This window comes from Camponotus floridanus, unplaced genomic scaffold, assembly GCF_003227725.1.
Source record: "Camponotus floridanus strain SB8 unplaced genomic scaffold, Cflo_v7.5 scaffold16, whole genome shotgun sequence".
NCBI lineage: Eukaryota > Metazoa > Arthropoda > Insecta > Hymenoptera > Formicidae > Camponotus > Camponotus floridanus.
In genome coordinates this window covers 87,227-101,504 of record NW_020229281.1, presented here as the reverse complement: position 1 = coordinate 101,504, position 14,278 = coordinate 87,227, and the positions used below count along the sequence as shown (strand labels likewise).

The 14,278-nt window shown below is 32.0% G+C and overlaps 5 protein-coding genes across 6 annotated transcripts; 3 read left to right on the top strand and 2 right to left on the bottom strand.

The window, feature by feature from the left end:
* The first annotated feature begins 1,170 nt into the window (after positions 1-1,170).
* On the top strand, positions 1,171-3,097 carry LOC105251191 (retinol dehydrogenase 11). The gene is made up of 4 exons (XM_011257779.3): positions 1,171-1,877; positions 2,060-2,295; positions 2,361-2,658; positions 2,807-3,097. The coding sequence occupies exons 1-4, from the start codon at positions 1,605-1,607 to the stop codon at positions 2,978-2,980; spliced, it is 981 nt and encodes a 326-aa protein (XP_011256081.1). The 5' UTR covers positions 1,171-1,604; the 3' UTR covers positions 2,981-3,097.
* Positions 3,098-5,078: 1,981 nt separating this feature from the next.
* Positions 5,079-6,604, top strand: LOC112637367. Its single transcript, XM_025406887.1, has 3 exons — positions 5,079-5,407; positions 6,069-6,242; positions 6,431-6,604. The coding sequence occupies exons 1-3, from the start codon at positions 5,281-5,283 to the stop codon at positions 6,577-6,579; spliced, it is 450 nt and encodes a 149-aa protein (XP_025262672.1). The 5' UTR covers positions 5,079-5,280; the 3' UTR covers positions 6,580-6,604.
* Positions 6,605-7,289: 685 nt separating this feature from the next.
* On the bottom strand, positions 7,290-8,834 carry LOC105251190 (peroxisomal membrane protein 11B). Its single transcript, XM_011257776.3, has 3 exons — positions 8,399-8,834; positions 7,934-8,049; positions 7,290-7,853 (listed from the first exon to the last, which is right to left on the bottom strand). The coding sequence occupies exons 1-3, from the start codon at positions 8,452-8,454 to the stop codon at positions 7,363-7,365; spliced, it is 663 nt and encodes a 220-aa protein (XP_011256078.1). The 5' UTR covers positions 8,455-8,834; the 3' UTR covers positions 7,290-7,362.
* A 904-nt stretch (positions 8,835-9,738) lies between these two features.
* On the bottom strand, positions 9,739-11,996 carry LOC105251189 (ADP-ribosylation factor-like protein 6-interacting protein 1). Its single transcript, XM_011257775.3, has 5 exons — positions 11,536-11,996; positions 11,231-11,364; positions 10,576-10,813; positions 10,120-10,204; positions 9,739-10,033 (listed from the first exon to the last, which is right to left on the bottom strand). The coding sequence occupies exons 1-5, from the start codon at positions 11,560-11,562 to the stop codon at positions 9,933-9,935; spliced, it is 585 nt and encodes a 194-aa protein (XP_011256077.1). The 5' UTR covers positions 11,563-11,996; the 3' UTR covers positions 9,739-9,932.
* Positions 11,997-12,049: 53 nt separating this feature from the next.
* Positions 12,050-13,987, top strand: LOC105251188 (ubiquitin-conjugating enzyme E2 S). 2 transcript variants are annotated; one of them, XM_011257773.3, is made up of 5 exons: positions 12,050-12,369; positions 12,548-12,689; positions 12,967-13,157; positions 13,252-13,380; positions 13,463-13,987. In XM_011257773.3, exons 1-5 carry the CDS (start codon positions 12,349-12,351, stop codon positions 13,613-13,615), a joined length of 636 nt encoding a protein of 211 aa, XP_011256075.1. In that variant the 5' UTR covers positions 12,050-12,348; the 3' UTR covers positions 13,616-13,987. The 2 variants fall into 2 exon arrangements, with proteins under 2 accessions (XP_011256075.1, XP_025262737.1); XM_025406952.1 differs by having other exon boundaries at positions 12,455-12,689.
* Positions 13,988-14,278: the final 291 nt, after the last annotated feature.

Here is a 14,278-nt window from a genome sequence, read left to right as displayed (position 1 = left end):
CTATCCCGCAGCCAATCAATGGGCTTAAAAAATTTGTCGTACGACATATGTAAAGCCGGATCTACATTGGTCGTATCGAAACGTCGCAGAGGAACGCAAGTCATAAGATGCGGCCTCATTGACGCTAAAAAGTAGCGTCAACCATTGGTTGAACAATGAAGCAACTATACTTACCTCTTTGTTCAACCAATGGTTGACGCTACTTTTTAGCGTCAATGAGGCCGCACCTATAAAGGTGCAATTTCATTGACGCTAGAAACCAGCGGCAAATTAAAATCACTAGACTTTCTCTAGATATGGCGTCAATAAAATAAAGTTCAAACAGTTTCAACTTTTTCAGTGTGTAAAGGTGGAATTTCATTGACGCTAAAAAGTAGCGTCAACCATTGGTTGAACAAAGAAGTAAGTAGTTGCTTCTTTGTTCAACCAATGGTTGACGCTACTTTTTAGCGTCAATGAAATTGCACCTTAAAGGTGCGGCCTCATTGACGCTAAAAAGTAGCGTCAACCATTGGTTGAACAAGGAGGTAAGTATAGTTGCTTCATTGTTCAACCAATGGTTGACGCTACTTTTTAGCGTCAATGAGGCCGCATCTTAAAGGTGCAATTTCATTGACGCTAAAAAGTAGCGTCAACCATTGGTTGAACAAAGAAGTAAGTAGTTGCTTCATTATTTAACCAATAATTGACACTACTTTTTAGCGTCAATGAAATTGCACCTTAAGTCGTAGGCAAATTGACCAACCATAGTCGATTATTTCAAAACTAATCAACCATGATTGGTCAATTTGCCTACGACTTACGACTTGCGACGTTACGATACGACCAATGTAGATCCTACTTCATACATCACTGTCGAAGTAGTTTAGACGTTATTGACCAATCACAGCTATTTTTCTGAAGAATATATGGTTACATTCAGCGGACTCAACCGCTAAGTAGCAATTGAACGTAATTGGTTTCTACTTTCAGTTCCGACCAATCAGCGTCAAATTACATTGGAAAATCTAGTAACGTTGCCCAACTGTTGGGTACTTTCCGATTTACGTAAATGTATAATATGCGTGACATGAACTATATATTTTCTGTCACTTCATGCGCATCATGCGTGACTCGGAAAGTATCCGTTGAGTCCGCTGAATGCGGTCATTCTTCTACTTGTTTAGTGACTTTATCTCGAACTTTATCTTGAGTTGACTAGAGTGATCAAGTATATTATACGGCGGCCTAGGTGTTCGTGTGTGTTAGGTGTCAAGTGTCAAGTAGTGATGTTGCAGTAATTGCAATAATTATTTTGCTCAAGATGCAAGAATATACTCAAAATACTTGAGATAAAACTTGACTTTGGACTAACGCTTGCGTTGTACGACAGATCATGCTGTTATGTTATTACACACGATAAATTAGACTGAAACGAAAGAGCAGCTCGAATAAAGTCGCTCCATTCGATTTAAACGAGAGCGATCGCAAGAAATATAATACATAAATCGCGCTTAATATGCATTAGCACACAGCTGTATGTTTAGTATTATTTAACATAATCTGTACGTTGCGTTCTTTCGGAGAAATTTTTTTCATGTTTCAAAGTTAAAGCCACCATCGATATGGTATCTTCGTGGTGTTATTTTATTTTGCCGATGGTCTTGCTCATCGGCTTGCTTCGCAAATGTCGCGAACGCACTTGGGGAAGATGTAAGAGTACCAGCAATCTACAAGGCCAGGTATTTCTCGTGACTGGTGCGAATTCTGGCATTGGTAAAGAGACGGTAAAAGAATTGGCCAAACGGAGAGCTACAATCATCATGGCTTGTAGGGATGTACAGAACGCAAAGAATGTCATTGCTGAAATCCGAAGTAAAATATCTACCGGCGAATTGGTAATTATAATTGAAATTTTTGTTAATAAAAAGTTTCAATTTATTGTCTCTACACAAATAAATGCTGAATATTAAAATTTGATTTTTAAATATTTTTAAACTTTTATGTTTTTTTTATTATTTTAATACACATACATATGTAACACAACACACTTTTAATATGTATCTCTTTAATTATATAGATTCCAATGGAGTTAGATCTTGCATCTTTCTCGTCCATCAGAGAATTTGCCAATAAAGTTCTAAAAAATTTTCCTCATATTCATGTATTGATCAATAATGCCGGCGTATATGCGCCACTCAAAGATCATGCATTAACTAAGGATGGATTTGAAATTCATTTTGGAGTAAATCATTTGGGCCATTTTTTACTTACTAATTTACTTTTGGATCGCTTGAAGCAAAGCGCTCCTAGCAGGTGATTGTAAAGCAATATTTTGGAATAATAAATCAATATTAACATATTTTTTTCTTCCCATATAGAATAGTGGTAGTAACATCCAAGCTTCTGGAATCTGGAGTAATAGATTTTGAAAACTTAAATGGTGAGAAAGGATTGCCAGTGAAAAGTAGGATGAATCCTGGCTATTGTAATTCGAAACTTGCTAATGCATACTTTGCCACTGAACTTGCAAAACGAACAGAAAATACCGGTGTTAATGTCTATATGGTATGTCCTGGATTTACTTATACTGGTCTATTTAGGAATGTGAAGAGAAGCTGGTTTCACTATATTATTTTTTCACCTGTTGCTCTCATGTTTCTTCGTACTGCTAATCAGGTAAATATATTTGATACTTTTAACAATTTTTAAAAAATGTCTATTAGAAAATGATTTTTTCATGATATTTCCATTGTATACAGTTTATAACATATTTAATATATTGAAATATTTATATAAAACTTTTCTTATGAATCAATAATTGCAGGGTGCGCAAACAGTGTTACATTGTGCAACAGAATCATCATTATGTAAAGAAAGTGGACATTTGTATCGCGATTGTAAACTTTATGTCTCTAAAAAAGATTTAGATTCTGAAGTAGCACTCCGTTTATGGGATATAAGTGCTAAGTTGATCGGCATAAAGGATATAATGAAATAAATAATTTTAAGATACATGCATGTATTACACACATGTATTAACGTAATTTTACTTTTGTTGTATATATATTTTAGAATCATATTTATTTTTATACATAAAGCAAACAAAAGTGGAATAGAAATAATGAAATGTAGTGCACCTTTATCTGAATTCTTATATATTTCAAGTTAGAGCGCTAATGAAAATTTTACACACACACCTACACACATACATACATAAACCATATTTTTTTTATTTCTCTCTCCTCTCTCTCTTTTTCTTACATAGTGTTGAAAATGCGCGTAGCTAGAGAATGTACATTTAAAATAAAATTCCATAGTCTTTAAAACTTTAAATTTTATCATATAATTATTAGTTACTGCTATAATAGGATGCCAACTAATATTCTTGATTAATTTTCTTTTTAATTGTGCATTTAAAAGGATTATTATTTAAACATAGATAAATTATTTGGATTTTCATTTTAAAATTATATATACATATGTAAAATTAAAAATAATTTATGTAAAGTATTTATAAATTTAATAAACGTTTACTTTTTTTGATTATCAAGGTGCTATTATGTAGAGAAAAACAATATATATTAATTATATATATATATATATATATATATATATATATATATATATATGTGTGTGTGTATGTATGTATATAATTAAAGAAACATTTATTTGATTAGTAATAAAGTTTACTTTTTTTGATTACCAAAGTGCTATTATATAGAAAGAAAATATATATTAATTTTATATATATATATATATATATATATATATATATAAAATTAATATATATATATATATATATATAAATAATTAATTAAAGAAACATTTATTTGATTAGTAATAAAATTTAAAATATATAAAAAGAAAACGGTAGTCTTTTTTTTTTAATCTATATAATAGTTTTTCTCATGTTCCGATTTTGTGTGTGTGTGTGTGTGTGTGTGTGTGTGTGTGGGTGTGGATATAAACAGAACTATCCGAGTTGCGTGCATTTTAAAACTTAAGGTCCTTGTACAATGCTAGTCAATAAACAATAGGAATAGGAAATAGAAACTATTCATCAATAAATACGCGGAATAGAAAATATTCGCCAATAGGAACAGAGAATAGATACTATTTCTGTTTTTATTATCTATTGCCTAGCATTGTGCAAGGGCCTTGAGGACCATTTCAGAATACATTGCAAATGTTCCGTTGCCAGTTGCTAAACCACTGCGATCCAATCAGCGTCGAACTAGCTTGACAATTGGATCGTGATGGTCGCATTCAGCGAACTCAATAGTTGGGCAACATTACTAGTTTTTCCGATGTAATCCGATGGTTCTGAACACTGATTGGTCGGATCTGAAAGTAGAAACCAATCACGTTCAATTGCTACTTAGCGGTTGAGTTCGCTGGGTGGCACCCGATTGACCACGTCGCCAATTGGCCAATTCAAAATAGGACTCTCTGATTGGTTAATCGCTGCTGGTTACCCTAGGCACAGGTCGATATAATTGGCTGTGGTCAATCGCAACGTGGTCAAACGGGACGCTCCCAGTCGCTGAATGCGGCCGATATCTATTATGATTAATCATATTAAGGTTACGTTCTAAAACGTAAGTAATCGAGGAAAATTTTACTCGATGGCCGATTTGAACCAATCGAAAAGGCTTAAAAGAGTTTCGAAACGGCCATCAGAATAAAATTTCTTTGGTTACTTATGTTTTGGAACGTAACCTAAATTTATTCTTTATTTAACTAAACTTGTTGCTCTTTTTGTGTTTTTTCTCTTTCTAATTTTTGAACATATATATATATATATATATATATATATATATATATATGATTATTTCATTTTTTAGCAAGCACACAACCTATATTTTTCTTTAAAGACTGTGTTCGTTTTGCACGCTCACGCGCTGTGAGTATTATTTTGGCCGGTATTCACAGTCCGATCTTATATTTAAGATTGTCTTAAGTCTGGTCCGAGGTTGACTTAAGACCTCATTCAACCAATCAAATGACTGCGTAGTATTTCAAGCTCGAACTTAAGACGATCTCAAATATAAGATCGGACTATAAATACCGGCCTTTGTCTTTATTACACATCGAATATCAAACAAAGATAGAACGATGCTTTCAGCACTGAAACCGTCAAAACGAACGCAGCAAAGAAACACATGATGTTACGAACAGATGGAAGATTGTAAAGAAAAACACACACATATACACACTTTGTTGTACTTTGTTCAACTTTCATTATGATACATTTAATTACTTTATTGTTGCAACGTAATTGATAGACATCCGAAAAAAATGATACGCAACGTCTTGGTACAATTATTGATTAGTGCTCTAGGTATATTTATTGGAGTATCTGCGTTTTTTGTTCTGTTTGTTGTTTACGGGAATCATGACGTTGGATTTTGGTCGATACTAGCAGGTTAGAAAACTGATATTCTATTTGGAGATAAAACGTTACAGATCACATACAGATCACTGCGATTATTAGATTTTAATAAATACCTTAAATTCTCTTTCTATTTGATTAACTGTGTGCATCCTGAATAGAAGATATTTATTTCACTTTGTTTTATTTGTTTTTTTAGAGTTTATTTCGACTAGTAAAATTAGATTCTGTTGATATATAAAACAAAAGTGTTGAACAAAAATCTATCACTTTTTTTTCAACTATAAATTTTCAAAGAGAGAAATAGAGAGGTTTGTTGTTAATAATAATGATAATAAAAATAAATATATCGTTATTTTTCTAACTGTTATGTCGGGATTAATTTATATAAATAAAAAATTAAATATTTTTAATATTTATAAAATACGATTCTACTTCTTATTGCAACTATATTAGATATTCAAAATTTTAATAACATCAAGAAGAAAAAGACAAAATTTTTTTCTTATCCACTATATGTAATGAACAATGTATAAACAAAGAAATCAATCTTTGATGTGCAATATATAAAAATATTAAACATAGTCTTTTTTACTTTTGATATTATTGTTCAATGTATGCAATGACAGTATATTGCAGGGAAAAGAGCAGAAATTTTAACATGTCAAAATTTAATTTGTTTTGGAATATGTAGGTGTCTTAGCTGGAGTCTGTTTTCACTTACATTGGGTAAAAGGCAAGGAAACTTTGGAGAGATGGCACACTAGAATTACATTGCAAAATTTAAATATTGTGGGCTTTATATGTGCTGTAATTGGTGTTACTGCACTGATTTGGTATTTGTTTCTTACATTTTACTACAAGATTCGTAAGTATATTGTTATTTTAGAAAATTGGTTTACATATTATTTTATTTATTTAAGAAGATATATATATATATATATATTTATTTAATTCTTATTTATTCCTAGTTTTCTGTGTATAAATGCTAAAATCTATAATTTGTATAATTATAATTGGTATTAATACATGAAAACTTTCTATTATATTATACAGCCATTCAACCAATTTCTGAGAGTACAGTCATAAGAGCAGTATGGTCTGTGATCTGTGCAAAATGGGGCGTTACATTGATGTATTATTCAAATAAATACGAATTATTAATTCAAGAGGGAGCAGCACCCATACTTACAGACAATGCCTAAAACATGATATTATATTTATATTTTTATATAAAATTATTCTTTATATAAATTTACACTTGTTTTTTAATAAAATAAATATATATACATACATATATATATATATATATATATATATATATATATGTATTAGATCTGATCAAGTTTTTTGCATAAGCTTTTTCCATCATCTTGTTGAATAAAATAGAGAAAGAAATACAAGATGGATGTTGGAACTTTTTTCACATGTCATTGTGCAAATATATATATTTGTTGATGATTATGTCATTTCTAGGAAGTGTAGTAATATCAATTGGTTTCTTGTGCATGTTGAATAAAGAGAAAAGGAGAGAGATTACAGAAAAGAACATTGATAAACTTGGGAAGATTCAATATAGATTATTTTTATAGATTATTAAATATATATATTTCAAAAAAGGAAAAACACTGCTGATTTTATCCACTGAATTTTTTACCAGGACAACCACATACAATCAATATACACCTTTTATATAAGTAATTATTTAAAGTAATCACCTTTTATAAGAATAAAAATCAAATGACATTTTAATATAACAATATTATACATAGTTTATCTCCTTATATGTACATTTATATATATTTTATATATATATTATATATATATATATATATATATATATATATATATATATTTCTATCAAAAGATAAGACACACACACACACACACACACATATATATATATATGCGCACGCGTCACATATGCATATATGCATACATATACAAGTGCGTGTGTGTGCACAGAAATATCATAAAAATATTTTACTCTAAGATGGAGTTAATTTATAAAGTGGATTGATAATGGTGTAGAGACCAATAAATGAAGAAATTACTCCAAGTAAACCTACTGTACCAGGAGTACATTTTGTGATACCTAATGCTGTCAATGGAATAAATAAATCGCATCCGTTTTTAACAGTATCCATTACTACTTTCTTGTGACTTTTTAGACAAGAGACTATTTGATATTGTTTAAATATACTCTTCTCGTGTTTAAAAATCTTGGCAATCTCATAAATATCTCTTATTAAACTCAAAATAATAGTTATTAGCCAATATTTATTTGCAATCTTATTCCACTTTTCCAGATTGACTCTTAAAATTCCTACTCTACCCACCCAAATAAAATGATCTGCCAGTAAATATAAAGCATTTGCTATTTTTGCCATAATTAATGTTATCTTCACTGTTGGATCGGGATACTTCATTATTTTTAAAGCCAAATATAAACTGTCTAAGCATCTTCCAAGGCGGAGTACTAGAAAGTAATAAGAGATCCATATGATATAAATTTTGTTAATAACGAAATATTTCATTACAAATTAAGAAGTTACATACATTTTCGGAATGAACTAAAAGTGAATTCCAAACTCCTTAAAATTTCTGCAGAGAATCTTGTGCTTTGTGCATTCTGTGCATAGTACCAATAAGTACGACTCCCGTATTGCAATAATCTGTAATTAACACAATTTTTATTATTCCTTCTGATAATATTAAAAATATTAGAAAATGATTTATAATTTGCAATCACTTTTAATTCTTTTATTTCTAAATTCTAAATTTTCTTTAATAAATTAAAAATAATTTTTCTTTGGAAATGTCGAAATATATATAATAACAGCTACAAGTGACTGAAAAACCTTTTCATAAATTGAATTTGAAAAGAAAGAGGAACATGAGACAAATTGCATTGTTAAATATTCAAAAGAAGTAATTATTATATGATACACACACCACACACACACACACACACATATATATATAATGAGTCGTTTGAATATTTCATATATACAATATACATACCTTATTATTTTATCTCTGCCTGCCGTTTGCTCATTCAGTTTCACAATGATGTCCATGATTTCTTCCAGAAAAGTTGTTTGAATTCACAATTGCATAAATAACATTAAATAGAAATAAAAGGACACAAATAATTTGAATAAAAATTATCTTTTGTACTTTCTCATCAGACAATACAGATAACTCAATGCAATCTTACACGCAAAATTTAATACAGAAATTTTGTTGTTGGTGTTTCTTTGCGTTTTCCTCACATCATCATAATAAGTATCGCGATGATCACACCTGTTTCATTATTGCCAGTCGGCCAAAGTCATCGCACTCTCTCTCTCTCTCTCTCTGTCTTTCTCTCTCTTTGTGTGTACTTTGGAAGAACTTACAGAAAAAAATCCTGGCAGTGTGTGTAATGTATCTTTGGGAGGTTATGAAAAAATTCTTATGCACATACATACATATATGTTTACTTGTTGTATATCTCGCATAATTTAGAGATAAAATTGTGTATAAATAACATTTACATACATTGGTTAAATCATCATATTTAAATTGTTTATATAATATATAATTTATTTGATTAATTTAAAGTTGATTCGTCCATTATTAATAAACGAATGAACAATGGTTTTTGTCGCAACTTTTCAATTTTCAACATTTGCATTGCGCGCGTACGTGTCTTTGCAACTATTCCTTGTAATTCAAAACGAAATTCTATTATAAGAGAAATTTATGTTGATAATTAGTGAACATTTCTTGCTTTGCTACCTGTACTCGAAGACGGCATTGCTCTGATATTTTTATCGCGAAAGAAACATTTATAAAAAATTGGTCAAACTATGGCAGAATTATAAAATCAATTAGAATTAGTGTATTGATTTTCAAATTATTTGCGATCCATCAAGGTAGTGAGAATAAAGGACTTGCTCTCAATCTATGGTGGAAAGAAGCGTCTATATTTACCAATATATATTTTTGTAATTTCACTTTCAGTTAACGCATTTTTTAAAGCTAATCTGTCAATCACAAACACATCCATTTTATTGCTATAATTAATATACATAACACATGAAAATATTTTTTTCTTTATATAAAATAATATATCTTAATACCAAAGATATGCTTTACATACTATAGAAAACAATAACAATTACAATATATACAATTTTAACTAAAACTTAAATTAAAAGTTTAATGAAAAATAAGTCTTTTATTAATTCTCACAAGTGACACGAAACAATATGATGGAGATTCACAAGTATAATTCTATTATGCGAGATACAAAATCACATGGCAAATGAGAGATCAATCCTTATATTTAAAACGATAAGGTGTAATTTTGTATTTTCTTTTTTTTAGCGTATTGGATTATGTCGATCTTTTATATTTGGATAGAGTGAAGAACTTCGATTATTCTTGAAATTAGTACACGAGATACACATGTAAATTCGTAAAATGTTTTGTAGAATAATATGAATGAATTTAATATCAAAGGTGGTTTAAGGACAGAATGGATAGTTTTAATGAACACGTAAAACGACAATTATGATAGATGACGATGAATTAAATGATTGTATGCATATCTCACAGCCCAACGCGCTCGTCCTTTGTGTCTGAATCCTGGAGTGAGAAGGGTTGCATTCACTAAAACAGATTTTACACAGTACAATATGTGATATAATGGAGAGAAGGAAAATTAATTTACACATTTGTATAAATTTATTTATTACCTATGATGTAAAGTAGAAGCAAATTGTTGACTGTGTTGCCGATCCATGCAAAGAGAATAAGACAGAGTATTGTTGCACCATAGTACTATGATAAAAGAACAATTAAAGTAAATTTATTAATTTTTATATACAATTTATATACTATATATTTAGTTAATCTCATGGTATCATCAAATATCATTTTCGCGAAAAATTAATTAGAAAATAAAAAACGCTTTTCTTTTTACCATCTAATTCTCAAGAAAGATAATTTTAAATATGTGAAAAAAAATGTATACATACACACACATCCACACACACACACACACATATATATTATATAGTTTACATCTATTTAATTATATATATTGATTCTCTAATGCACACATTTCTCTTCTCTCACAAATAACAAGTTTTTATACATAATTTTAAGATTTAGTAGACATACAAAGTATAGTAGGAGAATGGCATACTTACAATGTTGGGACGATCATGTCGAATTTTCGAGATGCACGTCCATGTGCCTTGTATTTGTAGTATAGCGATCGAGAGATTTTGACAAACTTCGATCAGTTTTTTTTCCTTTTGTCCTGTCCAACTCTGTGCGTTGCATAAGATTGAGGTCAAAATCGGCACAAGATAATCAACAAGAGCAAATATCAATAGACATATAGATATCATGGTCAGTAAAGTTGGTTCTAGAATCCATATTACACTGCAATGGAAAAGATATTATTACTTTATATTTTTTACAACCTTATATAGAATATCTCAAAACTTCTTTCTATCTAGTATTTTCTTGGTTAATTTAGAGATAATTTTTCCTCGTAATAAGAATTATCACAATTTGATATAATGACGATTTCTAATATCATGTCATGTACAACTAGATTAATAATTAAAAATTAAACAACTATGTTATTATAAAATTAACAAACGGACACATTGTCATCTGTTCCTTTTTCTTCATTATTAGAAATCTGTCTCGAGGTGCATCGAGAGATTTTTGACGAGGAAAAAATCAATTTAAATTTGAGATGGATGAGAAACTTATAGCGAAAGGAACAATCAATGACTTTGATACAGTCTAAAAAAAAAAACATAAAATTTACATAAAAATTATTCAATTTACCAGAATATTATTGTAACGAGTCCGACGATCAGACCAGGGTGCCAGCTACGTTCCCACAGAAGAATGGAGTTCAAAGGCAGTATTATCTCCCGCCAGCATTCCATCTTACGCTTCAGTTGTTTCATGTGCTTTTCCTAAGATGACATCGCATTATCAGCAGGTGAAATCGAGTCTTATCGTCATTGATTTTCTATTACTATTACCAAGTACAAAAGTGTATGTCATTTATTGGAGATATCTCTGCATCTGTCAGTTGAATCTCACCCGCATAATGAAGTAGGCGTAATTAATTAAAGCGAGTTTACCTTTTCGATCGTTCCATCATCCGTCATTGTGTAAATTCGTGACAATACAGCGGCAACGTTTAAGTTTACTTCAACGGCGATATGTGGGAGAGCAGAGGGGCAGCGGGGGAAAAGGTGAGACGTGCAGTATGGTGCCGCGAAGCTACGACGCGTAGAGTTTAAATCGTTAAAGGAGAGGGTAATCGCAAGAAGGAGAATCCTGTCTCAATGGGAATCCGTATCCGTATAAATCCGTATCCTCATCCACGTACTGTCCTCTCAAACGCGCGCGTTATCTCATCGAAGGTAGTTCGATTTGCTCTTCAGCGACGCCGACGAGCCTTGTTGCGTGTTTGAGTTGGGAAAAAAAACAAGCGCAAAACGCGTCAGAGTCGGAGGACGAGTCGAATGTCGAATGGTCGAAATAGTGAATTGAATAGGGAGTCGATAGAAGGACGAGAGGAGGAGGAGGAGGAGGAGGAGGAGGAGGAGGAGGAGGAGGAGGAGGAGGAGGAGGAGGAGGAGGAGGAGGAGGAGGAGGAGGAGGAGGAAAAGGTGGAAGAGGAGGAACAATCGACTTCTAGCTTCGAGAGTACGCTCGAGTCTGGCACGCGATTGGCTGTCAGTTTAAAATGTTGGTTATTGCGGGCGATGCCGTGCTAATGTTGTGACGTTAAGCGTTTTCCTAGAGTCGCACGTCGCACGTCGCACGTTGCACCGCGCGCTGCGCGCTTGAAAGAGAGTTGGAGGAAGACGGAACGTGTAACGTGTAGTCGCGGCGTTGCAGTTGCACGCGAGGCCTGGCCGAGAATACGTTGCAAGCTTTCGGCGATTATGGCTGCCGCCGTGAGCTCCGTGAGTATCCGTTTTTAGTTATCGCGAAGCGAAAACACACTCTATTATTCATCGCGACGTATTCTTCTGTTTACCTATCCATCAGCCTATCCGTCTATTACCGATGCGCGCCTTGCGCTGAAATGTTTGCGCCGCGTGTCCTGACGAGACCGATATCGCCAATCGTACATTCTTGCAGAATGTGGAAAATTTATCGCCGCAAATTATCCGCCGAGTGGCCAAGGAGATGGCAGAATTGGCCGCGCAACCACCCGAGGGTATTCGTGTCATTTTGAACGAGGCGGACATCACCGATATCCAAGCTGTCATCGAAGGCCCGTGTAAGATTGATCGATCTTTCTTGGCATTTTGCGTCTTTTCGCTCCTCGATTATCGTCCAGCTACGGTTGATAAATTCCCGGAACGAAGCATCCTTTTATCGACCATAACCTAACCTAATCCAACCTAACCTAATCGAATCGAATCAAATATAAACCGATCCGACCTAACTTACTCGTTCATGCTAAATTGTGTTGAATTGTGCGAGTTTCAATTCTAATTAATAAGCAATATAATACAGCAATAAGACTAATATATATTTCTCTCCTTCTATGATAGCCGGGACTCCGTACGCTGGCGGTTTCTTTAGAGTTAAACTAGCTCTTGGAAAAGACTTCCCGCAAGGACCACCAAAGGCTTATTTCCTCACAAAGATTTTTCATCCCAATGTAGCAAAAAATGGCGAAATATGCGTTAATACTTTAAAAAAGGATTGGAAACCAGATCTTGGAATACAACATATATTACTGGTATATGATTATACACGAATTATACGATACAAGTGTACAATTATACGTATCGCGTTGCAAGTACTCGCTTATTATTTGCATATTTTGCTTCTAGACCGTAAAATGTTTACTAATAGTGCCAAATCCTGAATCTGCTTTGAATGAGGAAGCTGGCAAATTACTCTTAGAAAGTCACGACGAATATTCAGAACGAGCAAAAATGATGACTGAGATACATGCACAGGTAATGCTATCTTTATCTTGAGAACAATTATAAGGCTTTCCTTCTTAATTACACCGATGTGACAATGGTTGGATTTCTTTAGGGAGGCGGTAAAGGTAGTAAAGCGGGTCTGGAAAGTTGCGCCTCTTTGGAAAGCGGGGGACCTCTTCCAAAAAAACATGCGGGTGATAAGAAACTAACGGCGGAAAAGAAAAAAATGTTAAAGGACAGGAAGAGGACACTGAAAAGATTATAAAAATAAATCATTATTTATCTGTCTTTTGTAATTTAAAATATTGATGCGGGGTAAAATGTTGCCTCGTATTGTATACAATTATTATTGCATAGTAAAATTTTATTATCTAAACGTGACTGATCTTATTATTAAATATTTAGAGAATTTGATATTTCTGATAGTATGTAAAAAAAATACGAGAAGAAAGGGAAAGAGAAAAATTGATCTACATTTTGTGGAAGATAAAGTACAATTCTGTAGCAATCTCTATAATTGCAGGCTGAATATTATAGTAATAGCCTGCTCTCTATGCTATTTATTAGCAAATATTTTTACATATGTACAAAACGATATACAATGTGATTAAGTAAAATAAAATGTGTCTTCGCAAAGTATATATTTCAAGTGTCGATATTATTTAATAAGAATTGCATTAATGGTCGCGTTCTCTTTATAGTGTTTAATATTTAAATACTTTTTTTCACACATTGAATATGTGCATATTTTTAAGTTAAATCGGGAGATGTTTTTATATATTTTAAATGACGAAATATTATATACAACGGTAGATGAAATAACTTATCTTTAAGAATCGTATGTTAAGAATCCTTTTCTTTAGGTGGGTAATAAAAACTTTTTACTTCAAGAATAATCTTTTTTATTAAGAGACTCTGTCAGTAGTTT

Excerpts from the sequence above, each read along its gene's own strand:
- LOC105251191 (XM_011257779.3), top strand. The coding sequence starts at position 1,605 with ATGGTATCTTCGTGGTGTTATTTTATTTTGCCGATGGTCTTGCTCATC. Across the intron at positions 1,878-2,059 it reads AAATATCTACCGGCGAATTG|ATTCCAATGGAGTTAGATCT; the intron begins GTAATTATAATT and ends TTAATTATATAG. Across the intron at positions 2,659-2,806 it reads TTCTTCGTACTGCTAATCAG|GGTGCGCAAACAGTGTTACA; the intron begins GTAAATATATTT and ends CAATAATTGCAG.
- LOC112637367 (XM_025406887.1), top strand. The coding sequence starts at position 5,281 with ATGATACGCAACGTCTTGGTACAATTATTGATTAGTGCTCTAGGTATA. Across the intron at positions 5,408-6,068 it reads ATTTTGGTCGATACTAGCAG|GTGTCTTAGCTGGAGTCTGT; the intron begins GTTAGAAAACTG and ends TGGAATATGTAG. Across the intron at positions 6,243-6,430 it reads TACATTTTACTACAAGATTC|CCATTCAACCAATTTCTGAG; the intron begins GTAAGTATATTG and ends TATATTATACAG.
- LOC105251190 (XM_011257776.3), bottom strand. The coding sequence starts at position 8,454 with ATGGACATCATTGTGAAACTGAATGAGCAAACGGCAGGCAGAGATAAA. Across the intron at positions 8,050-8,398 it reads GGCAGAGATAAAATAATAAG|ATTATTGCAATACGGGAGTC; the intron begins GTATGTATATTG and ends TGTTAATTACAG. Across the intron at positions 7,854-7,933 it reads TTTTAGTTCATTCCGAAAAT|TACTCCGCCTTGGAAGATGC; the intron begins GTATGTAACTTC and ends ATTACTTTCTAG.
- LOC105251189 (XM_011257775.3), bottom strand. The coding sequence starts at position 11,562 with ATGACGGATGATGGAACGATCGAAAAG. Across the intron at positions 10,814-11,230 it reads CTCGTTACAATAATATTCTG|TGTAATATGGATTCTAGAAC; the intron begins GTAAATTGAATA and ends TTTCCATTGCAG. Across the intron at positions 10,034-10,119 it reads GCTTCTACTTTACATCATAG|TGAATGCAACCCTTCTCACT; the intron begins GTAATAAATAAA and ends AATCTGTTTTAG.
- LOC105251188 (XM_011257773.3), top strand. The coding sequence starts at position 12,349 with ATGGCTGCCGCCGTGAGCTCC. Across the intron at positions 12,690-12,966 it reads AGCTGTCATCGAAGGCCCGT|CCGGGACTCCGTACGCTGGC; the intron begins GTAAGATTGATC and ends CTTCTATGATAG. Across the intron at positions 13,381-13,462 it reads TGACTGAGATACATGCACAG|GGAGGCGGTAAAGGTAGTAA; the intron begins GTAATGCTATCT and ends GGATTTCTTTAG.